The 25,719-nt window shown below is 49.5% G+C and overlaps 1 protein-coding gene across 1 annotated transcript in view; it reads left to right on the top strand.

Annotated features, from left to right (window-relative positions):
• MED13 (mediator complex subunit 13) overlaps nt 1-4,589 on the top strand; it is a 1,439,203-nt gene extending 1,434,614 nt beyond the window's left edge. Inside the window, exon 30 of the mRNA XM_078679821.1 lies at nt 635-4,589. Coding sequence (XP_078535947.1) covers nt 635-767 — 133 coding nt within the window. The 3' untranslated portion in view covers nt 768-4,589. The remainder of the gene's footprint in view (nt 1-634) is intronic.
• The last annotated feature ends 21,130 nt before the right edge of the window (nt 4,590-25,719 follow it).

Here is a 25,719-nt window from a genome sequence, read left to right as displayed (position 1 = left end):
ATCTCAGGCGAGACCCAGATTGCGAAGGCGTTCAGGACATTCTATGCTACATTATACGAGGCGGACTCTGTCTCGCCGGAAGATGTTAGTAACTATCTGGAGTCCGCAAATGTAACGGAGCGCTGTCAGGACAATGTGGACTCCTTGGATGCCCCTATCCGCCTGGACGAAGTCTTAGCTGCTATCTCCCGCCTCCGCCCTCTTAAGTCCCCGGGGCCAGACGGATTCTCATTCGGGTTCTACAAAACTTTCAGCCAGTTGTTGGCCCCGGTCCTCACCCGGCTCTTCAACTCCTTTGAGGGACCGAGCTCTATCCCTCCAGATATGCTGGTAGCCGAGATCATTGTGCTACCTAAACCAGGCAAAAAACTTACAAGCTGACCCGCGTTCCGCCCCATATCCCTACTTAACCCCAAAAAAAAAGAAAAATGCATTTTGTTGCTTTGTTTATTTGCCTTTATTTTTAAAGACTTTTACTCTTGTTTTAAATGTAAATGTCTTCACAGAATACATGTCCATATTTAAAACTCACTTCATTTCACTGAATTTCAATGCTTACTTCAGTTTCATAAGCTTATGTGGTGCATTTCCATATTGTTTGATCTTTAATATTGAATGTCTTTTTTAATTCAAGGTTCGTTTTGGAACAATATAATGCACTCTCCTGGCTAACCTGTGATCCTGCAACCCAGGACAGACGATCATGTCTACCAGTTCACTTTGTGGTGCTGAATCAGTTATACAACTTTGTCATGAACATGCTGTGACCTAGTGACCTACAACTGAACTATACAAGGAAAAGGGATTTTATTTAGTGCAGGACATATCGTTTCTGTGAGTCATTTATTATGAGGTATAAATTCTTGTTACTTGACCTCTGGCCTTGGAATACGTGACTCAAGATTTATTTTCCTCTATTACATTTCATTGGCCACAGACATTTTACAAGAAGGAAGATTGTGGAAACCGTGAAATCTACCAACATAAGTGGCAAAACACATTTTCTCCAGTCCCTATACCTGAAAGCAATGAGCCGTCGTACCGTTCACATGAAATTAATATATACAGCAATGGGACTTGTAAAGACTATAAAACAGTGCATTGCAAACATGGCTTAAGAACATCATGATGATGTATTGAGCCAAAATACCTATTATCAATATTCAAAAATGCCTGCATCTTATTTATTGTAAGTTTTTAAATGTATAAATTGTCTTATATTTCTTAACCTTTTATAAAAATTTTCCTAGAAGGTTTATACCGCCTTCTTGCTTTAAAGCAATTGGTCTAAAATATATGTAATCGTCTTAATTAAAAGTTGCGGTAGGTTGCTTTTAGAGTATTATTTTTTTGTAAAGGGTGGGCGGGGACAGTAAATTTTTATTGTCTTGATGTACAGTTTAATGGGGATAGAGGGATTATTGTCCATACCATTGTGTGGGGGATTTACAGCTAAGCTGTAGTTGCAGAGTAAATGTACAGTAATGAAGTTCACTGTGTTTATACATTGAAAAGGTACCGGGTCTTACAGCATTTTATATCACACCTTTACAAACCAAGCAACATAATGGCAATATGTAGATCTTGATGGTTTAAAATCGTAGTAGGAATAAAATTAACTCCTCAGTTTGAATATGTATTTTGGTTTAGGGCTGATGCTACTTTCTCAGACCTTGTCCGTTTCCACTGAAAAATGGCGTGGTGTTGCCAAAAGAATCACCAGTACCCAAAGTTGTAGATAAGAGATCCTTAATATAAAACCATAATATAAGATCGGTTGGAAATATTTCTTTTGAAAGCCATGGAATGTAGGAGGATACATTTTTCTTTTTTTTTTAACCTTGCCACCAAATCTCCTTAAGGTTGGAATCTAGCTCAGCTCTAGCCTTTTACAAAGGCAAAGTCTGTCAATCTGGAAGTTGAAAGATTGGTGTGTTTTTAATTAGTGTGATGTAAATAGATTCTCTCAGTGAATCGTGGTATTCTTATTTTATTTCATTTGTGAAGGAATTTTTTTTCCTAAACTTCTTAAAACTTGGATAACTACATCTCTTTGCCAAGGAGCGATCTGAGACTCCTGTGTGTATTCACTACTAATGCTCCAAGAAGAGAGGCTTGTATTCACAAAACGTAATTCAGTATTGTTCACTGAAATTCGAGTTTTGTAAATACAAAATATGTACCTGAAAAGTATCACTTTCATATGAAAAAACATAATTTCTTCAAATTGTATATATAAAATATTAACTTTTTTTGTAAAAAAGAAAATGTACAATTGGTGATAAGTTTTCATTCATTTCTTCAAAACGATATTGGTGCAATCCGACTCGGCATATTTTGATATTGGAGTGAAACGAAGCAGAAAAATTCTCCCCTTTAGCTCCTTTTTTTTTTTTTTTTATTTAAATTAAAGCTGCGAATAAGCATTTTAAATACTCCTTATTTTTTCCTTTTGACTTGTCTTTTTTGGAAAAAAGTGAAAAGTTAATATAAATGGTTAGTATCTTAAGGATGTTTTCAGATGTTAATTATTTATTTGTTTTTCTTCAGTTTAGCATAGCCAAATGGACATATGCCAACCCCATTTTCTAAACCGTTCAAACAGCTACTCATTCTCTAACTTCATTAGCTGGGCACTTGTTAGTAAAGTGATTTTTTAAATGAGAAAGTGGCTGATCTGTTTGATTAGGCACTCGTAGATCTCAGATCTGAGACTGAGTAATGCGTCTGCAGTGATTATGAATTTGCTTGTCTTTAATTTGAAAATCTTCCACTTGTCAAACCATGTATAAATGATAATACATTTTTGCAGTTTGAATACATTGCCTACTACACAGTGGATGCATTGTAGTATGACATTTTCTAACATATCTACACCTTTTAAAATCTTGCATTTTGTTAGCCAAATGAAATTGTGGTTTTAGTTTATCTACAGGAACACAGGCAAATGACTAAGTTATTGAACAGATACATATTGGAAAAAATAGAAATTGTTAGCAAGGGATTTCTCAGTTGATGCTTCTAAACTCAACGTTTCCCGTGTTTGCTAAAGCTTAAACTGTCTTCGTTACCAGATATCTCTTTTGGCCACATGTTAATTTGCTGAAACTTGAATGGTACTGCTAAATGGGCACATCAGACATTGTTTGTATAGCTTTATTTTAAAATGTGAAAAGAATTGTGTAATTGGAAGAGTTGCTCGCATTAAGCAGATTTCTCAGAGAATTGTTGCTGTTAAGTAATAGCAGAAAGAATGAATGTGTTTTTGTGTGAACGACAAGATTAACAACTGCTAAACTCCTCCTGTTTCAATGGGTAAAAATGTATAATTAATGTGGTATTTCAGAAATACTGCATTAAAATGTACCTTATTATGTTGGGCTAAGTGCAAAATGCATCCTTTTGCTTTCTAGCATTCTCAAGGCTTGCCTTGCCAACAAACCTTACACCCTGGTTAGCAAGTTGAATATTTTTGAGACGTTACATTTTGGAACCTGCAACTAACCCAGAAGTTCTAAGCTTACATTAATTGCTCTTTTGGTCTGATTTATTTTGTTCAGAAAACTACACACACTTATAGTATTAAACAAAAGCACATTGCACTCAGTTAAGTTGGTCGAAGACTTTTTGGCATTGATGGAATTCTGTGAGAAACTGTTGAATGTAATTACTGGCACGATTTTCTTAAGCAGTTGAGGCAATCTGAACATAGACTTATGTACGTTTGTGCATAATCACTTTTTTACATTATATTGGTGCTATTCAGAAACCACTAAAATAGGGGAGTGCTTAATTTGCAATATCTTCATGATACAGGCATCTAAAGATGTGTTGCATCTATGTTATAGAACAGTCACTAATTTCATGCAGTACAAAAAAGTTCACATCACTCTAAACAAGCACTGTTTGTTAACCTGAAACATTATGATTAAAAAGAGGCATAAATTAGGAGATGTATCCTATGTTATATATCCATATAGCGTAGCATATCAAGTCTAATATAATGCACATAATGTTGAGTCACTTTATTGAGTAGTATTGGTTGGTCATGAGTGGATATAACATGACTTTAACGTGTAATAGATAAAGCATAGTGAGGCATACTTCTTTTTTAGTTTTCCTTTCTTTGATTTGCTTTTGGAGATGTTCAACATCTCAAAACTTGGATGTATGCCTTTAAAATAAGATTTCTCTTTCCAGTCTAGTAACCTCATTTCTGGTGGTGTGGGAAGGTGGCTATATTTGAAGCAAAATGCTTTCTTTACTTTTATTCAAAATTACTTGTACTTATCTGAATCTGCAAAATTAAAGTGTTTTTTCCAATTGTGAACATCTGAAACCTGTTTAAGACTGAGTTCGCTTCAACAAGGGGAGTTGTATTTTAATCTGCTGTGACGTTCCATGGTTCAAGCCTTTTTTTTTTTTTTTTTTTTTTTTTACTATAACTGAATTAAAAGTGGCTAAGGAACGAACACTATTGCTGCCGAATGCCATAAACAAGAGTTGTACAAATTGTGATTGAGGAAATGAAAAAAGGTTTATACTTTTTAAAAAAAAATTCAAATGGAATAAATTATTCATGAAGCCTTTATTGTGGTGTCTCCTTCGCTCAAATGTTCTCTTGTGACATACTTTATTAATATTAATTGCTAATTTGCTGTCCCAGCGTCTGGTCATCACGAACCTTGAAGCATAGCAATCTGTTAGACTTCTAGCGGCAGATTACGGATTTGGAAAATCTTGAGCAGTACCTCTGCATGCCGGTAGGTGGCTTTGATCAGGTCAGTGTTCATGCCGGAAGTTACATGTGCAGTGCATATACTGGCGTCACCCCAGCAAGATGACATAAGTTCTTTTCTTTCCGCACCATCATCGCAGATCCGGAGAGAATTACCTTAGTCCTTTTTTTAACTACTTTTGTTGAGTATTTGTTAAACCCTGTCTATCCTGTCATTGTCAGATTTCTGTGACCGACCCCCACTTCCCTCAACCCACTTGGTTTGCATTAGGTGCCTGAAACCAAGTCCTAGTTTCAAAGCCTGCCCAGACTGTTGAGCAATGAACACGAAGGTGGTCTGGGAGCGTGCCCTTAAGCTCCTGGTTGCCCAGCACCAGTTGGCTCCACACTAATCCAGGTCCCAGTTCAGAGGAAGGTCCTGAGCCCGTCACCTGCTCATTCCCTCTGGTCATCGTCTCACTCCCATTGTCATCTGGTAAGTATCACAGGGAAAATAATCTCAAATCAAAGCGCTCATAGACTTCACCGCTCCATTCCAAATCATTGGACGAGGCGCGAGAACAATGCCACAAATCTAGGCCTGCTCCCACATGCTGTCCTGAGAGTCTGAGTCTGCTCAGCGTGTCCCAGAGTTAGCCGGAGTACCCCCACCAAGGTAAAAATGATTTGAGGTCATGCACCTCACAATTGGGCGGATTGACTATTCTGGAGTGCCTTCAGGCACCACAGGTTCAGCAGATGCCCCAACTGGATTTCTACTTGCAGGTTTACCCTTAGCACCACATGAGCCCTTTCCGTCTGTTTGTATATCAGGTTGGACTCCAATCATGAGTCTGTGGCCTTCCCTGAAGTATGTTCCAGTGGCATCATTCCTGACCCCATCGTTCTACCAGACTCCTATATAGAGCTAGACCTGCGACCATCTGATGTCTACTCCAGCGCCAACAGGACCAAGACAATCTGGGTGAAAGACAGTGCCTCCCTTTACTGACTGGCCCTGAGGGGAATAAGATTAGGATAGATTGGAGAATCCCTATGGTTATCCTTAGCCCCTGTTCGAGCCCATGGTCTAGGATAACTGGTATGAGGAACTGGTGGATGCCAGTTCTCTGGACACCTCTCCTTGCACTAGCCTAGTATCTTCTCCTTCTTATGTGGCTATGGAGGAAGGGGCTTCATTTGCCATGGCAGTGAGGAGGGTAGCTAAGGTCCACGACCAGGCGCTGCCCTCAATAGTAGTCCAGTCTTAACCTCTTGACATAGGAGCTTCAACCCAGGGTATCCCCCACAGAACCTCTTCTCCCCTTTAATGAAGCTCTCACTGATGTACCTATTGGGCATGAGCCAAGCCCTGCACAAGAACACCTGTTCACAAAACCATTGCCCAATGCCAACACCCTACTTTTGGGGACCCAGCTTTCCACATCCAGCTTTGCATTCCAGAGAGCCTGGTCATACAGTCCTCCATCTTAAAGGTTAACCCTGACATGTTCCCTTCCACACCACCAGATAAGTTATCCAAGAAGCTGGACACCTTTGGCAAGCAGATTTTTTGTTACACCAGCCTTGCACTGCGGTTTGAACCGTGTTCCTCAGGGACCTGATATTCCGACTCAGTTTGGGACTCATTTGCACAAGTGCTGTCCATTGTCTCGGAGGAGGCCCAAGCCATCCTGTCCAAAGGTATTACCAATGGCAGGGACACAAGGTCCACATTACGCCGTGGACTAGACACAACAGACTAGCTAGGTAGGGTGATTGCTTTGTTGGTGGCACTTTGTCGGTGGAACATCGTTGCCATGTCTGACTGAGCTCAACTGGCATTTTGGAGAATTCCTTATGGACATACCCTTTAGCACTTACCTGTTTAGTAATAAGGCAGATTTGGCGCACAAGCGCTTTAAGGACTTTGGGACTCGCCATGGCCATACGCCTGTCCCACTGTGACTTTTGCCCCTTCAGTGGGTATGCTAGGAGCCAACAGCCATGTCCTTTTCTGCCCAGCCAACATAGCCAGCAGACTCCCCAGTCATACGTGCCACGGACACAGTTTCCACTAGCCTTGTGGGACACAAGGCCAGAGATCTACCCAGTTTACCATAACCCCAGCAGTTGCAGCCTCCAAACCCCTTTAATATGCCCTCTCTCAATCATGGGCAGCCAGTTGACGGTAGGATTCAGCACCACCTGCCTTGATGGCAGTCTATCACCACGGACAACTTGGTGCTCCACATTTTTCAGTGGGGTTACGTCTATCCATTCACAGAAATACACCATCTTCAGGTACGATGGAGGACCACCTCTCCCTGTTATGTAAGGAAGTACTGGCTCTTCTGGCCAAAGGAGCTATTGAAAGGGTGGTGATATCAGAAGTATATTGTTGTTGCTATTCCTACTACTCTGGTGCTGAAAAAGGACATGTTATTCCTATTCTATACCTGCACCCTTTAAACTTCTACCTGAAAAAGGAGAAATTCAAAATGCTCATGGTGGCTCAGGTTCTGTCGGCTCTAGATTCCAGAGACTGGATGGAGGTGCTGGACTAGTAGGTACTGCCTGAGGTTCACAAAGGGCCATGATCACTTTCAGTTTGTTGTGCTCTTTAAGTCTTATCCGCACCTCTCGTGTGTTCATGAAGGTGATGGCAGTGGTTGCAATCAATCTGCCGAGTGCATGGGTTCTTGTCTTCTCCTACATTTATGAGTGTCTGTGGAAAGTGAACTTGCCATCCCCCTTATGACGCTGGGCAGATAGTCTATATTACTGTACCTCACAGCTTATCGCCATTGACGACATAGGGGTCCTGATTCACAGGCTGGAGATGGAGCTTCAGCCCCACTGTTTTCTCCTTGTTATACGGTCAGGGGGCTGCAACGCTCTCTCCTCCTGGTAACCAAGGTCCCTTTCAGTTGCTACTTGGTGCTTTGCCATATGCAGTGACACGTACACTCAGAGCTCACAGGCCCTCCCCCCTCAATGTGGTTGGATTAAACTGCAGGGCTTGACTGATTTCAACTGTGTGACCTAATAGGCATCTCCACCTTGGGTGAGGTCTGGAGGGACAGCCTCATGTAGTACTTCCAAGAATTAGCAGTCAACTTCAGCCTTCATCCCTCCCAAATTTTGCGGCTACCTCCTCCTGTGGCATGCCTTAGAGAGCTATGAAGACAAGCTTATGACATTCAGCCCACTTGAATGCAAGTTAGTGACTGACGTGCTGGGCAAGGGTGGTATATCTCAGCTCTACAAATCCTTGGTCAGAACAGGCGCCCAACCCACTGGGTGCACTGAGGTCCAGGTCGAATGTGGCTCTGGGAGCCCTAGACTATGATGATTGGGTTGAGGCGAAGATGGGCAGAGCATGTGAGCGATATCAATGCATCTTCACTATGACCAATTCAAATACTTCAATAGGATTTATTACTCTACTGAACACCTTTGGCATATGGGCCGGTCCCCCTAGCCAATTGTATCTACGCTGTGGTTCAACCCCAGGTACCCTTAATCACCCTATCTGGACGTTTCTAGGGATGCAGGTATAGTGGTCAGCAGTCAACGGGTACATGGCAGGTAGTGAGCATCCCTGACTCCAAAACTGTGTTATTGAGGATAATGGACTCCTTTGGGGATTCTAGAGCAAGTCCGCTCGCGACTCCATATATGGTGGCAAGCGATCATGTTAGACACTTGTCTAGCTTTCTCAATCCATACAAGAGTGGATTTAAGGGATGGATTCATTTTTTTTTAAAATATGTTTATTGATTATCATCAAATATCAATCAAAAGCAATTCAAACATGAGCTTCCGCTCGCATATACCTTCCCTAATACACATGTCTCCCTATATGGTCTCTCCATTAATCCACGGATACAATTGGGAGTGCTCAATACCATACTGAAGAACAGTTCGGTGGTCCACTAACAAGGCTCACCTTCACATTTCTATAGCAAGGCACAACGTGATAAAGGGCAGTAACAGGTATTATATTCGGAAGCTCTGGAGCATAGAAAAGAAAATGAGCATGAAATCATGAACCCTATAACTGGCAACAATCCCTCCTCCCTCCCACCAACCCCCTCCCACAACTCTCCCGGCATGACGTGATAGCTTGAGACATAACAGGGTAGTCAGCTCAGTGTCCACAGCACAATAATCCTGCAGCTGAAAGGTACACATCAAACTTTCAAAACACATGACAGTTGGTAGGCTAATAGATGTGTCACCCAGTCTCCAACACTATTCTAGGCAGTTAGTGAGGAGGGCAGGTCTTGCGAGTCACTAAGCACAGAGTCCACAACAGTATCGAGGTCTGTGGGTTTTAGCAGTTTTAGCACTTCCGTTAAGGCTCCCCAGGCACGGGCAGTGTCCATTGCCTTGTAGCTATGAGCTCGACCGGCCGCTTGCACTCTGCCCACCGAATAAATTCAGCCTTCCACCTCTGCAATCTCTGCCCCCGCTAAGCCTTCCAATGAGCAGTAATTTCCCTTTTGGCCAGAACCAGCCCCAGGTCTATAAATCTACTAGTTATTTTTGTCTTAGAAGTATGGGGGAATCTGTGTAATAAAAATGGGCCTATACCAAAATCAATATCCCTCTCCGTAACATCACAAAGTAATGTCCACACTTCCCACCAATAAGGCCCAATTCGGTGGCAGTCCCACATCATATAGTGGAAATCCGCTCCCTCTCCATTGCAGCGGGGGCAGAGTGCTGCAAGTGTTTAATTTTGACTGAGGTGAGAAGCTCTGTGCAAAATAAAAAATTGAATCTGTTGAAATCTGGCGTTTCTGGAGCATTTCCATGGGCGATCAAGCAATTCAGCCCAGACTTTATCCGGAATTTCCCCTTCCATATCCTCCTCCTATTTTTGCTTCACCCCCAGAAGGGGGGGTCATTTTTCATAAGTCATCCGGCGATATAAACATGTAACAGCTTTAATGGTACCAGCCGCCAGCTCAACGTACTGGCAAGCCATTGATGTCTTAGGTTCAGACAGCCCCCCCTTCCATCACCGCTGAATAGCAGACACCAATGCCGCATGCAGCAGATAATCTCCGCGAGGGAGATCAAAGTGCTCACGAATGGCCTCAAAAGGCAGCAGAACGTTATCTTCATACAAATCTCCCACTGCTGTCAATCCCGAATCACACCACCCCGTTAGCGCCGATAAGTTGCACCCATGAGGCAATTGCTGTCACATCAACAACGGGATCTCTGGAGCGTACGGGCAGTCGATCCGCGCCCTTTGGTGGCTCCTGTTCCAACACAACCGAAAAGTCTGCACGTTCCCCAGGGAGATCCCGAAGGCGAAGCAGCTGTTGTAAAATAGTCCTAGATAGCAAGAAGGCAGGAATTCACCCCCCTCACCCCCACAGCATCTCCCACTCCCCGGAACTCCAGAGCCACTGCTTGAGTAAGCCATTGTAGCTGGGCCGCCAGGTAATAAGACTCTAAATCCGGAGCGGCTAGACCTTCCTCCCCCCATGGACGTTACAGAGTGTGCAAAGCCACCCGCTGCCTGCCAGAGAGCCAGAGAAACCCCGTTACTATCTGTTGAAGCCTCTTAAAAGTCGACGCAGGGAGCCAAACAGGAAGCGTCCGAAAATAATATAACAGCCTGGGGAGTGCCATCATCTTGAGGAGTGCCACACGCCCCATCAGGGACAACGGCAACGTCTGCCAAAAGTCCATACTGCCTTGGAGACCCTGTATAGCCCTGCCAATTTTACCCTCCACCACGTCTTTCTGCTCATGGTCGATGCATGTTCCCAGATACACTCCCATTTTACAGCCTCCGTAGACCGAGGACCCACAACCGTCTTGGAGGTGGGGGAACAGGCACGATTTTGACCAGTTCACTCCCAGACCTGCCAGTTCTTCAAAATGTTTAAGGAGGCGCTTTGCTCCCAGCAAAGCCTCCTGGGTGTCGGCTAGGAAAAGGAGGTCGTCCACGTAAAGCGCAATATAACTGGTATCGTCATGCACCTGGAGTCCCCTGAACCACTTCCCTGATCGGACCTGGGCAGCCAGTGGCTCTATGGCCAGTGCAAATGATAGCGGGGATAGAGAACAACCTTGACGAGTCCCTCTACGCACTGAACAAGGAGCCGATATCAGACCGCCAGACTTCGTTCTAGCCGTGGAGTCCCTATAGAGCAAAGACGTCCAGGTCACAAACCTCTCCCCCAATCCAAAGGCACGCAGTACCTGAAATAGATATCAACTGAGAATATGGCAGCTGTATGTGGCCTCTAAAACACGGAGCAGGCGACGAACGTTGCCCGCTGTATTCCGTTTGGGTATCAACCCCGCCGCCTGATCCACATGTACTAGGCGGGTCATATATGGTAGAAGGCGAGTATCCGAAGATCTTATAGTCGGTGGTAAGCATGGAGAGTGGACGGTAGGCGGTCCTGTCCGAAGGAGGCCTCCCGGGCTTCAACAGAGGTATGATAAGGGCCTCACGCATCTTGGCAGGAAGCCGGCCCACCCTCCGTGAACCATTATAGAGTGCCACTAACGTAGGGACCAACAGATCAACATAAGATGCCTAAAACTCGACCGGCAAACCATCCACCCCTGGAGTCTTCTTCCGCGCCATATGTTTGATAGCACCTCGTACTTCCCCCCTGTGTAATGTCTTGACCCAACAGGTCGGCTTCCGCTTTGGCAAGGGCCGGTAAATTCGCCTCTGCTAAAAACCCTTCTAGACGATCCTCGTCCAAGGAGACTATACTGCAATAAAGTTCCTCATAATAGTCAGAGAAAAGGCGATTAATGCCCTGATGAGTGTAGCATATATTCCCAACTGGATCACCGAGTGCCAAAATAGGGACTGCCTGCCTTGCGGGGTTCACTAGCCACGCCAGCAACGCACCAGATTTGTCGCGCTCCGTGGGCGCGTACCACATACTTCTTATAATCATAACATTGCAGCTTCTCAACCCCCACTGCCTCCCGAGCCGCTAACAGCTCCTCCTGCCTAGCTGGATGTTCTGGGCAATCACGCTCTAAGTCTCGCAAGTGCTGGTCCGCGGTGTCCATCTCCTGAAGGAGAACTTTTCGTGCCCCAATCATATTAGCAATACAGGACCCCCCCACCACCACTTTACAAGCGTCCCACTCCGCAGCCATTGAGGACGCTGTACCTGCATTCGCCTGAAAATACTGAGTCACCCCTGCTCCTGTCGCATCCTGGAAGACCGGGTCCTCCAGTAGCTCCGGATTTAATCGCCATGTCTGGATCGCTGGACGTGGTAGGGCCCAACGAAGTCTCAGCAACAGGGGATTATGATCCGAGAGTGTTCTGGTCAAGTATTTACTATGCTGGACCGCCATGTGTATTTCAGGGGAACAAAGTATTGCATCTGATCTAACATGCAACTCATGGCGCGCGGAGGAGTAGTCTCGCTCATGGGGGTGGTGCTCCCTCCAGGTATCCAACAACCCCCAATTCAACTGCCATGCACTTCAAGCCCTATTGATTTTATTAATTGGTGCTACAGGAAGAGGGGGGTGAGACCTGTCAAGGGCGACATCCGTAATGCAATTAAAGTCACCTCCCAGCATCACTGTACCGGACAAGTAAGACGCCAGTGTCCCCGACAAAGTAAGAAAGGGCTGTTGCTCAGTATTAGGGGCATATATACTGCCCAGCGTGATGTCCCTCCCATCGAGTCTACCCTGTACCAGTACATGACGCCCTTTGGATCTACAATGTGCTGCACAGGTTGAAAGGGGACCCCCAGCTCTGTTCCACACCAAGACTCCTCTTGCAAAGGCAGAATAGAAGGTAAGAAAAACCTGACCTCTCCATCTGCGCTGCAGTGCAGGACACTCTGAGCCCGTGATATGGGTTTCCTGGAGGAAAGCTACCTGAACACCCCTCCGCACCAGATAGGTATGGATCCTATGCCAATGGCTCATGGTGTGCAAGCCCCCTATGTTCTACGATATGCACTTCAAATCATTCAGTGACCCCATGGTATATGCTATGTCCAGTGCCCCATCAATAAAGTACAAGCGTCATGCCACAGCCCCTGATTAACTTTCCCAAACCCCTTCCAAGGACAGTTGCCTTAAAACTAGTTCCCATCCAAACAATGAAAAGTAGCAACTAAGCAAAGTCCTCTAACTATTTCAGAGGCAAGGGTGGATGCAGCTGCCTATGGACGAGCTCTGCAAACAAACAGAAGGCACCAGCTGCATAGAAACATAAAACCTTCTCAAGGACTGCGCACCTATCACACAAGCAATTCCTTTCAGAGAGTTACAAGCATTTCCCAACCTCCCCACAGTAGAGTCATATTATATCCACACACTGGGGCGTTACCACTGGGAGCCTCGGACTACTAGTAGTAGAAGTGTCCGAGTCATTATCTGCAGAGTCACTGGTAGAGCCTGCCTCATCTTCCAGCAGGGGCAGACTGGCAGAACCCGACGCGGATTCCACCGCCTGCTCTACTTCAGCCTGCGTCGTGGAGGGTTTCATCCGGGCTTTCCGCCGCAGCCGCGGAGACCCAGGAACATCAGTCAAACCGCCTCGGGCGCAGATCCCCCGCGCCTGGCCGTGGCTATCAGACCACCTTTATACTCCTCCAACCAGTCCCAGACCTCCGCCGAGGAGTCAAAAATGTGGGAGGTATTGTCAACAACAATTCGTAGCCGTGCCGGGGACAAGAGGGAGTACTGCAAGCCCTCCTCCCTCAACACCTTCTTGACCTCCAGGTAAGAGGCTCGCTTTCGCTGGACCTCCAGGGTGTAATCCAGGAACAGCGTGACTCTGCTATTATCCACAGTGAAGGAACCCGCCGTTCGTGCCATTTGAAGCAATAGATCCCGGTCACGAAAATGCAGCAGGCGAGCTATCACTGGCCTCGTGGTCTGCCTGGCCCGAGTGGCTTAGCCGGGACTTATGAGCTCGCTCCAAAGAGTAAAAGACAGATAGTCCCTCCGGGGCCACCACGGTCTTAAGCCAGGACTCTAAACACGCCACCATGTCGCTCCCTTCCACTCCTTCCGGCAGCTCAACCACGCGGAGGTTGTTCCTCCGGTTTCTGCCCTCTGCATCTTCAGCTCTGCATTCCAGGAAGGTAAGAGCATGCAGCTGTTGGGCCGTGTCCTTATAGGCTGAGATCAATTCCACTATGCTGGTTTCAGTGTCCTTGACCCTCCCCGTCAGCTTCTTGTGTTCATCTCAGAGGAGCCCTAGCCCAACCGCCACCGTACTAATGTCCTGGTGGATGGTGGCTTTAGTATCTGTTATGGCTGCTAAGATTTCTGTGAGCTGCCGTTGGATAGGGTCCCCAGAGACCATCTGCGACAGGTCAGGTGCTCCATCCTCAGGGTCCTGCTCCGCACCCGCGGCCTTGGCTCTGGGCTTACCCATCACTGCAAACCCGTCCACAACCAAAGGCGCCCCCAGTCTGCAGGCCAATAGTACCCGGACTGGAAAGGCCCTGCGCCGCTCGCCACTCACCGCCGGCTAGGAGATCCCAGAAACAGGCTCCCTCAGGGCACCGAAAGCAGCACACCGGGACCCCTGATCTCGGAGGAGGCAGAGTCGCACTGTCCGCAGTCCACAGCCAGGCCTCCCAGGTCTCCGTTCCGCACCCAGTTCCAGATAGATGTAGCAGCACAGGAAGCGCTCAATCAGGGCGATCTCAGCTCCAGCACCCCCACATCCCCAAGAGCCGCAGCCAGGGAGGAACGCACACCACTCTTCACAGGCTTCAATGCCAACCCCGGGCACCAGCGGCAACCATCCAGAGCCCAGCAAGATTCAAAATGGGGGTGGACCCACACGGGCCACAGCAGACACTGCCCCCAGTCTCCAGCCAAACCTCGGTGGTCTCCAGCACTCACCACTTGGGCACCAAATGGACTCCAGCCAGCTAGCCCGCAATATGGGCCATCAGGACCACCATATGCGTCACGCCGCCCCTTCGGCAATAACCTCACGGGGCCGATGGTCCCAGTGCTCTGCTGTAATTCACCCACCTTCCCTGGGCAAGCAAGCGTTAGTAGGCTGCAGGGATTCAGCGTGGTCACAGGGTAGATCCGCCACCCTTCAGTTGCTCACACCGCCCCAGCATCTCGGCAGCAGCACCTCGGGCCCATCAGTCTACCAGCGACCGAGGAATCGCGTGGTCGCGCAGCCGTCCGTGCGCGCCACAGGATATCGCTGCCAGAGCCCCTCGCGCCCGGGGAACCAGGGACAGCCGCCGCCTCGCTCCTACCGCAGCAAGGATCGCCTGAGCGCTGCTGGGGACCACCATCCAACGTCGTCGGGCAGTCAGGTGTCGCACCTTAGCCTCGGTCAGCATTTAGTGCAGGATTTATGTGCGGCTGGTGCGAAGCTCCTCGCTCAAGTGACCGCCATGAATCCCAGGCAAGCCCCGCCACACCTTAAGGGATGGATTCATGTGCAAGGATGGATTCATGTGCAGCACTTAAAAAAAAGTTATGCGAGGGGCGTCCCATATATTGCAACCGAATCTGGGAGATGTGGACTGAGCAGCCTAACTGTTGCAATAAGCTGTCATCTCTGATATTGTGCATGACTCTATGCAACTTATTTGTATTGCTCAATGTTTTAACTGTGGCCCTCATGGCTTGAGCTCAATGTTTGTAGTGCAAAAAGTGAGCTCGCCCCAGGCAGACGTCACCCACCTCCAGACTACGGCTGACCTAGTACATTTGATGAGGTTCACTATAAACATGCCAAAGTCATACCGGGCTCCCTCTCAGGTGCACTCTTTCATCTGAGCCATCTGGACACAGTGCAGTTCCCCACCTAACCTTTGGAACAGCAAGTCCAGGATATTCAAACGATGATTCGGATGTTACAGCTTTTATTGTCTATTTCTGGGAGGCTGCTGGGTCTCATGGCCTCCTGCATCCTACTGGTAAAGCATGCCGCATGTATTTGTGCGATCTGCAGTGGGACCAGAAATCATGCAGAATCAGGGTAATTCTCTAACCTGGTCCAGATTTCAGCAGAAACTGCAAAAATCCTGCCATGGTGGCTGACGAACCTTGGTTTGGTCAGAGGCAGACCCTGTGAGAAAGTGGCTCTATATGTACTGGACCAAAGTAAGGTGCAGTGTGTATAGAGGCCACCAACCCCAGAGGTATAACAGAGGTTAAAGTCAGGACTGACCTTACTCTCTAAAGTGGTAGCTTGATCGAGCAGTAAGGCAGTACCAGAGGACAGTGTAAAGCATTTGTTGTACACATTCAGTCAGCAAAAGGTTTCACACACTCAGAGACTGAACTCCCAGACAATTGTTTTTATATCAAATATATAATTGTTTTATTTTTAGAACCAACAGGTATCAAAATATACTGTTCTCAATATGAGAGGTCTCAGATGAGTACTTTGCAGAAAGGCAATAAACTTTGTAAACACCATAGGTACAGGGGTTGCAATAGGCAACACAATTCTAAAAACAATTTAGCATTGAGCTCAATGGGTTTTTCTACATAAATACAGCTGATTACTTTATAGATCACTCTGGTAGGTCCAGGACTGGATCCTAGATTCAGTCCTGGGATCTAAGCTGAAAACAGTTTAGTAAAAACGTTTTAGTTATTGCAGTTATTTTTAAGGAATATAAAGCTATTTTAAAAGTTCACACTTAGAAACTTTTCAATGAAAATCTGGCAATGTTATCCAATGGGAGAAAATTCAGGTTGGAGTAAAAGTACGATCTCGTTACTTTTGTAATCCAGTACTGGGCACCTAGGTCCAGCACTGGGGTCTCAACTTAAAACAGGTAATTATGTTTCAGTATTTGGTATGATTTTTAAAGAATATTTCAAGTTTTCAAAAGTAGACACTTAGAAGAAATTTCACCGAAAAGTACACCATGGATTCCTATGGAGAAAATTCAGGTTACTAGTAAACCCGGCTAGGATTACTTTTGCGGTTCAGTACTGTGCTACAAGATGCAGTACTGGCTTCTCTCCTGATCACAGGTGAGTACTTCGGAATTCGGTTGATTTTATGGGAATATTTCAAGTTTTCAAAACTTCACACTTAGAAGATTTTTCGAGTCAAACCAGTCAATGTTATCCAATGGCAGGTAAGTGAGTTACCGGTTTCCAGGTGAGTACTCGACTGGTGAAGTTAGGGTTCTGGGCATAGACTCAGGGGTCCCCCAGGGTCAGGTAGGTGCAGTTGGTTCATCCTCAGCGGCACAGGGGCGGCCGGGTGCAGAGGTAGTTAGGCCCAATGTTATCCAATGAGGGGAAGGGGGCCTTCGGTTGGTGCCTGCTGGCTAGCTGGGCTCCTGGTCACTTGCTCTGGGCAAATGGGGAAGTAGGATATGGCAAAAGTTGCACTGCCAGAGGCACTCTGGTGCTGGGTGCTTTTTTTTTTTTTAAACTTTATTTTTGTGCAGGAAGTAAACGATATAGGTGCGTCAAGCCCCAAACAACACATCAATGGTACATGTATGTCACACTTCCACAGCCATCGTGCCCACAACCCTGGGGCCGGGCGGCAACTTCGGAGACATCACGAAGTGTATGGTAACGCTAAGGCTGACACTTTCCACATGTATCCCGCCAATCCTGCTTTTCATTTTCTACCCGCAACTCCCCCCCCCCCCCCTCCCACCCTTATGAATCAACCAACTGGTAGCTGTTCCTCCTAGAAGGGAAAACAGTCAGATCTTCCGTCTCTCTATCAATGAGTCACTTCCATTTTCGTGCCAAGTTCGTGTAATAAACAGTTGCTAGTCCCCCCATCAACTTCGTTGTGCAATACCCAATATGTGTGGTACCTCCATGATCCCTGCGTCCCTGCCCCCCTCAGGCACACATCGCATTCAAGTGTTCCCCTCTACCCCCTCCGCCTTCCCTCCCTCCCTGTGTCATCTCTTATCGCCCACTTCCAAGCCATGGTATTGTCTCCACTTACTCCACACCTTTCGGAATTTCTTGGGGCAGCCCCTCGCCTTGTATGTCACCCGTTCTGCTGCCATATAGAGGTCCAGCCCTCTCCTCCACTCCTCTGTCTGGCCTCTCCGCCACCCCCCAATATTTCGCAATGTCCCTTTTGGCCACCACTAAAGCCAGCACCAGGAAAGTGATATGCGGGCGTGGCAAGTCGACTTCCGTTACCATCCCCAATAGTGCTAATTTCGGGTCCAGTGTCAATTCTATCTCCAGCACCTCCCCCAGCTCAGCGAAAATGTGTGACCAATACACTTGTATTTCTGCGCACGACCAGATGGTGTGGTAAAAGTCTCCCTGCGCCACTCTACATCTAAGGCATGTGGCGTCCGTTATTCTGCCCATCCTGAGGAGGCGCCTTCTATCGAAATATGTCCGATGTAAGACGTTCAATTGGATCAGCCTCAATCGCGACTTAATGGCCACCTCATGCAGGTGCATCAGTATGAGCTCCCAATCTAGGTCCTCCATTTCCCCTACTTCCGCCTCCCAAACCCCTCTAAGTTTCGCCAGTGTCCCCAACATGTTATTCGTGAGTGTTTTGTACGTGAGGGACACTGCCTGGTGTACCATCTGTTCCTGCAGGAGTCTCCCTTCTAGTGGTGAATACTCAGGCATGTCTAGTAGTGATACCTTCTGTGCGTTCCATGCATGCGCTAGCTGTAGGTGTTTGTATTGTTGCGTGTGGTGTAAGCCATACTCCGCCCGCAGCATCGCGAATGTCTTCAGCTCACCGTTCCGGATCACATCCCCAATAGTGGATATCCCTATGTCGTCCCACCTGGTGAAACCTCTCAGTTTTTGAAATTCTGTGAGCCAATTGCAGTGCCATAGTGGCGTCTGACGTGTTAGCCTCCCCTCCCACCCCGTGGCTTTCGTGGCCCTTGTCCACGCTCGGATTGTAATCACCGTCGCTGGCAGGAGCGTTCTCCCTGCCTTCCCGCCATACAGATAATGGAGTATATTGTGTGCAGACAATTTGTGCCTTTCCAATGCGTACATGGGGTGGTCCGCTGGTGTATGTAGCCAGTCATTCACGGGGGTTAGGTGTTCTGCCCAGTAGTATGCCTCCAGATTCGGTAACGAAATCCCTCCACTATATTGGTGTCGTTGGAGTGTCTGAAGTGCAATGCGTGGTTGTTTGCCTACCCATATGAAAGATCGCAGGTCTGCGTGGATTCTGGGGATAGTGTTGGCTGGGAGCGGGTAGTATTCATTCTGAAGTGCGTAGAGGAATTTGGGTAAAGTGATCATTTTATACATCGCCGCTCTCCCCAAGAGGGTGAGCGGCAACTGCCTCCACCTTGTCATGTCCTCCACCGCCTCCTTCATTATTCGACCCACGTTCTTCTGGAAGGAGACCTTCTCATCCACAGAGATATAGACCCCAAGGTATTGGAACCCCTCCACAGTGGTGAGTAGGCGGGCAGGCAGCGCTACCCCCTGTATCGTCCCCTGCGGCGTGTACAGGACTGACTTATGCCAGTTGATGGTGTGGCCCGCCATCGCCCCAAAGCCCTCCAACTCTCTGAACAACGCCCCTACCGTTACCTCGGGTTTCGTAATGTATAGTAATACATCGTCTGCATAAAGTGAGATTTTTTCCTGAGACCCCCCTGTCTCATCCCACGCAAAACCATGGATCTCCGGATTTTGTCGAATTCTGGCCGCCAATATTTCTATTGTGAGTGTGAACAGCAGAGGCGACAGTGGGCATCCTTGTCTGGTGCCTCTCTCTACTCGAAATTCCCGCGATAGGCATCCATTCACTCGCACCCGCGCCTTCGGCGCCGTGTATAGCAACCTTATCCAGTTCCGAAAGTTCGGGCCCAAGCCAAACCGACCCAATGCCGCCATAAGAAATGGCCAGTGCACTGCGTCAAACGCCTTTTCAGCGTCCAAGGATATGAACCAGTGCGGCTCCGTCCTATCCTTCACCTCCTGGAGCCAGTTGTGCGTCCGCCGAAGGTTGAGTTTTGTCGCTCTGTCCGGCAAAAACCCGGATTGATCTGCGTGGATAAGGTCAGGAATGACTGTACGTAGGCGTGCCGCCAGAATCATGGCCAGCACTTTCACCTCCATATTCAGAAGCGAGATGGGGCGGTATGAGGCACAGTCCTCTATTGGCTTGCCCTGTTTGTGTATTGGTACTATGGTTGCTAATTCTAAATCTCGGGGGAGGCTCCCTGTGTCGTAAGCTTCGACGTACAAGGCCAGGAGGTGATGCGTCAGTAAGTCAGCTGTTTTTTTAAAGAATTCAGCCGGGAACCCGTTGGGTCCCGGCGTTTTCCCCGTTTTCAAGCTATTAATGGCTGTGGTTATCTCCTCCCGAGTGATTGCCTCCTCGAGTGGGGCACTGAGTTCCACCTCCAGAGATGGAACCTCCACGTTTTCCATGTACCGTATGGCCTCGTCCACTGTACCGAGGTCTCTTGCCCTATAAAAGTTTTCGTAATGTAGTGCGAACGCATCTGCAATGCCCTTGTCAGTTGTTTCCATGTCACCCTCGTCCCTCCTGACTTGGGCCACCCACCGTGCCGCTCTCTCCTTCCTACCTAACCACGCCAGCAGCTTGCCCGATTTGTCGCCTACATCGTAGAGGCGGTGTAACGTTGCTAGCGATTGCGTTTTTGCCTCATTCGATACCAGCTCCCTGTACTCCCTTTGTTTGTCGTGCAACTGCCTCAGCGTGCCTACCCTCTTGTTTATGTGATAGTCACCTTCCAAGGTCAGAATTTCGGTTTCTAACGACATCGCCTCCCTGTGCTGCCTGTTTCGTTCGTCCCTCAGTCTCCCTTTGAGTCTGTCTCTCAAGACCGGTTTCATGGCCTCCCAGAAGGTAATTTTGGAGTCTACCGAACCCTCGTTTTCGGCTACGTATACTTTTATGTCCGCCCTCAGACCCCGCTGTATATCAGGAGTTTGAATGTCCCAAGCCGCCAGACGCCATTCCGTCTCTCGTCTTTCGGTGGATTTCCCCAATTTCGCATAGAGAGGGGAGTGATCTGAAATCCCCCTTGCTTTATATGTGTACTCATCTCCCTCCGACAAGTATTGCCGTGCCACGAAAATGTAATCTAGCCTGGAGAAGGCCTTATGTGCCCCTGAATAAAATGAGTACGCCTCCTGTGTCGGGTGTCGCCAGCGCCACGTGTCAGTGAGCCCCATCTCAGCCATATAAGCTGCCAGCGCTGTCTGTGCCCCCCCTCTGCGCGCGGGTCCCGAACGATCTAGTTCTTCCGACATGACGTCATTAAAGTCCCCCCCCACAATTTGCATCGTATCCGCCGTGTCCAGCAGTATGGACGCCACCTCCCTGAGTGTGCGTGGTTGGACGTTCGGAGGGGCATAAACTGAAATCACTGTCATGTTTAGTCTATTCCACGTTCCCTGTATCCCCACTCCATGTGCGCGTTATGGTTATGGTAAAGGGGTGTGTTTTGTCAATTAGTATTGCGACTCCCCTTGCACCTGAAGTGTAGCCTGCATGCGCCAAGACTTTGTATCTCCCCCTCGCTATGAATGTGCATGTCCCTACCCTCATGTGCGTTTCCTGTAGGAGGACCAGGTCCGGGGCGAGCCGCTTGATGTATGAATTCACCAGACCTCTCTTTATTTTGGACCCCAAACCGTTAACATTCCAGGCCAAAATGGAGACCCCCCTGCGTAATCTTCCTGTTGACGTTAGTGTACCTGCCATGTTGTGCAACTCCTCTGCAGATTGGTAGGAGACCCCCGCCACCGTGCGTGACCAGTTCGAGTCTTAGGTTTCTGACCTTCTTCCTTCGTGTGTTCCCTTCCCCAATGACCCCCCCAACTTCCCCAACTCGTTGTAACTCCACTCCCCCTTCCCCCCCCCCCTCCCCACCTCTCTCCCCCTCCAGACTCTACCCCATCAAGGTTCAAGCTGTTGGTAGAAGTCGGTCTGTCACCCCCCCACTCCCCCCCTCTATCCAACTATGTCTCACAAAACTCCGCCTATATTAACCCGTGATGTATCCCCCCTGCCGGGCACTCAACCCAGCCGGGGTATATACCACTCCCTGAGCTTGTGTCCAGGTGGCGGAACAACTATTTCACTAACAAAACAATCTGTTCCTGAAAAACAGAAAAGGGTGTCAAAGTAAACGGAAACAACAACTGAAAGGGTTGTGGCCACTTGCGTGTCATGTCCGTGTCCCGACCAACCATCTTGCCGTCCACCTCCACCACATTCATGAGTGTGAGTCTTGCGTGGTCGCTACCGTGCTGCAGTGATTATCAGTTCTTTCCTGTTCCAACTGCCGTATCTCTGCTTCTAGTGGATGCAATGAGCGGTGATCACTGTCCGAGTGCTCATCATTCCCGTCCGAGTTCCTGAGGCGTTCCGCTACTCCATCCGAGCAGGCCTGGTCCTGGAGCCTCCTCGGTGACTTGTGCGCCCAGCTCGACGTCCCTGGTGATTCAGATCTGCCTCTCCTGGTTCCTGCTGACGGGCGTGGCTGATACGGGGTCCCTGTGTATCTCGAGTGCAATCTTCTGGATCTCCTCCTCTGCCGTTGTGGGGAGCCCCACCGCGCCTTCTCTTGTGCTGCTTTCGCCAGTTCCTCTCTCCCAACTGTTTCCCGACTATTGAGAATCGGTCTCTCCTCCAGCCACTGCCATGCGGCGTCTGGGTGAGTGAAGAAGTGTGCTCTATCTTTGTAGAGTACCTTGAGCTTTGCCGGGAAGAGCAACATATATGTAATGTTCAATGATCTCAATTTGACTTTGATTGATTCGAAAGAGCGCCTTTGTCTCTGAACTTCTTGGCTATAATCTGGGAAGATCATTACGTTGGTGTTTTCCACTCTGATGTTACCCATCTTCCTCGCCTCACGCAATATCAAGTCTCTGTCCGCAAAGTTTAGGAAGCGGGCGATCACCGGTCGGGGCCTGGCTCCCTCCGGCGGTTTTGCAAGGAGCGCTCTGTGCGCCCTTTCGATCACAAAGCATGACGAGAAGCGGGCCCCTGTGAAAGTGTCCGTGATCCATGTATGCAGGAATGACGCCATGTTGTTTCCCTCGATTCCTTCTCTAAAACCCACGAATCGGAGGTTATTGCGCCTGGCCCTGTTTTCTGCATCGTCCACCTTCCACAGTAGCTGTCTGTGCGACGCCTGAAGCTCCGCCATATCTTTCTTGAGCGTCGTGATCGAGTCTTCGGCCTCACCAATGCGCGTTTCAGTCTCTGACACTCTGGCGGAAAGGTTCTTGAAATCCTGTCGCAGGAGCGTGACCTCGGAGCCCACCTCCCCAATTTTGACCTCCAAAGCTGCTCGTGAGTCCTGAATGTCTGATCTAGACGCTTGAATTGCTGCTAGTAGCCTGTCCGTGTCGGTGGCTCCCTCCGCCGCCGCACCCGCGTTGTCTTTGGACGTTTTCGGCGCTGTAAAGGTGTCCAGCGTGCCTTGCTTGGGCGGCTTGGGCTGGAGGTGGTCCTTCTTCACCATCGTCGCTAAGTTCGTGGTGAGGCCGCGTTGGCGCGAGTAGGTAGGTCTTTCGTGGTTGCCACTGCGTAGTCGGCTCCACCGTGCGTCACGGACGCCGGGTGCTGTCTGCCGTAAGTCCGCTACTCCTTCGCGTATTGCCACCCGAGCGCTTGCCGCCACCTGATCTCTCGCTCCGGTCCAGTCGCCACCCTGGCTGGATTTGGGCTCCTGTTTTCAAAAGTGCAGATGTCAGGTCCACTCTATGGCCCGGTGTAGCTCACGCTGCCTCGCGCCGTCTGCAGAGGATCAACGGGCCTGTGCTGCTGCCGCAGTCCCAGCCCCAACTCCCCAGACGACACTCGCGGACTATGGAGCTCTTGTGCCCCCAAAGTGCGTCTCCCCCCCTTGCCTGTGGGCCGGCGTAGCAGTGCCTCTGCCGCACTGTAGTGTTCACGTCCCAGGCCGGTCGGATGGCCGGCGGCAGAGCGTGCCGTATTCGGGATTACCCGAGTGCTGTGGTCCTCTGCTTCCCTCGTGTCCAGACTGCCCCTCAGGTGCGGGTGGGGGGAGGACCTGCCACCGTCTCCCTCAGCCGAGTGTCCACGTGTCACTCAAACCCCACCGCTAGGTCCCGGTACCACAGCCTCACTACTCCTCCGGCGGTGAGCACTCTTCAGGCGCTGTAACACTCCTCTGTTGCGGCCGCCATCTTGGTAAAGGATGCGGAGCACCGGGCCACTTCACCTGCTACCTTACCGTCCTGACTGCCCCCTGTGCCTCCTCCGGGCCGACGCTGCAGCAAGTGCGGGCAGGGAACCACTCACTCTCCTCGTTGGCGCCTCCGGGCTCTCCTCTCGTCAGTGAGGCGCAGCAGCCGCCATCTTGTGTAGGGATTTCTCGCGCCCCGGTATAGTCCGCCGTCCCTCCGGTGCACTTCTTCAGCCGCCCGGTGTCCGTCTCGCTTCTCCGGCTGGATCGTTACACACGAGGACCCTCCGGATCTGGTCCCAGTACGGCCCACCTCTTTGGGGCAGGGTTACCGCCGGTGCACCTTTCCCTTCCCACGGGTCCGTGACCATCCGGAATGCCGGCCGACACAGTGGTGATCGCGGCCCCTCCGGCTCAGCGGGCTCCGAGGATTCGTTGCGCCGCTCTCTTCCGCGGTTGTCGAGATCGCCCGGTCAGTTGAGGGTGTATCTCTCCGACCGTTTACTGCGCCGCCATTTTGTCCGATAACCTCTCCTCCACCCGAGGTGCCGAATAGAAGTCGGCGCAGCTCGCTCCAAAGGGCACTGTTTCGTGTGCCGGACTACTCAATCCCCTCCAGATCACCTCCGACAGCCGGTGGTTAGGTGTCAGTCCGTGAAGGTGCAAAATTTAGTCGGATCTTTAGACGTCGGCCGGGAGCTCCCGGGAGACGCGTCTAGTCTAGCATGCCGCTGGCCACGCCCCCCTGGTGCTGGGTGCTTTTGAGCCGTCGGGCGCTCGATGTTATTCAATGGGAAAGGTAAAAAGGGTACAAAGGCTGCAGACTCCGGGACGGAGATTCTTCAGGTGCGACCACCACTTCGAGAGGTAAAGTTGGGATCCTGGAGAAGAGGTAGGTACCCCAAAGGGAGGCACAGGGAGCCGCAGGGCACCGGTGCAGGGGTGTCTTTGGGTGTCGGGCAATCTTACCCTCGGCTGGTCGCGGTTGGAGGGATCCCTGGTTCTGAGGCGGCAGGCATCGCCTGGTTCGTTGAGGGTCTCTGGGCCCTGGACTTCGGGTCCAGCCGCCGGGGGGACGTCCTCTTGGTCTTGGATCACTCGGGCACGGGCCGGACTTGGCGGGGGCAGAGTGGGCAGGTCTTGAGCTTCCTGGCTGGCACCAGGGGGTGGTCGTTGAAGCAGACCCTCTGCATATGGGAGTCCCAGTCTTCAAGAGGGTGAAGGCAGGCAGGTCCTCCGGGTGTCCCAAGGTTGCCGTCCGCAGGAGTCACCGAGATTAAGCAGGAGCTGGTTCCAGGATCGACAGGCCGGTAGGGCTGGGGCCAAGTTAGTGGGTGTCCTGTTAGCAGCTGTACGGCGGGTCTTCTCCTTCTTGATCTTCTTTCTTCTTTTATTTTGGGGTTTCTGAGGAAGGAAGGTTCAGGGTGCCCCTAAATACTAAATTTAGGGGCGTTATAGGTAGGGCAAGGGCAGGGACCAATAGGTCCCTGTCCTTGTCCTGGGGTGGGTACACCCCCTAGCCTGCTCCTCTCCTGTGGGAGGGGGGCAGGAGCCTAGCTGTGATTGGGCAGGGCTCCCATCTTCAAGATGGCCGGAGCCCGGGGTCGTGCTTCACCTCGCCTCTCCCACCTGAGGGTTGGGGTTGGCACAGGCTGGCACATCCCCTTCATGATGTAGGGTTTCATGCCAGTTTTCCCGCCAGAGTGGTTAGAACTGGTGGGGGCCAGTTGCTGAGTACAGCAAATGGTCTGGAGAAGCTCACACAGGCGGCATGCCTTTGTAGCTTCCCCCTGCCCATCCTGGGGGAGGAGACCTAGCACCTCGCCCAGGATGTGCATTGTTGCAGGCCCATGAGAGCGGGGG

Source organism: Lissotriton helveticus, chromosome 3_1 (genome assembly GCF_964261635.1).
Source record: "Lissotriton helveticus chromosome 3_1, aLisHel1.1, whole genome shotgun sequence".
NCBI lineage: Eukaryota > Metazoa > Chordata > Amphibia > Caudata > Salamandridae > Lissotriton > Lissotriton helveticus.
The sequence above is the reverse complement of the archived record's forward strand: the minus strand, read 5'-3'. Positions and strand labels throughout refer to the sequence as shown.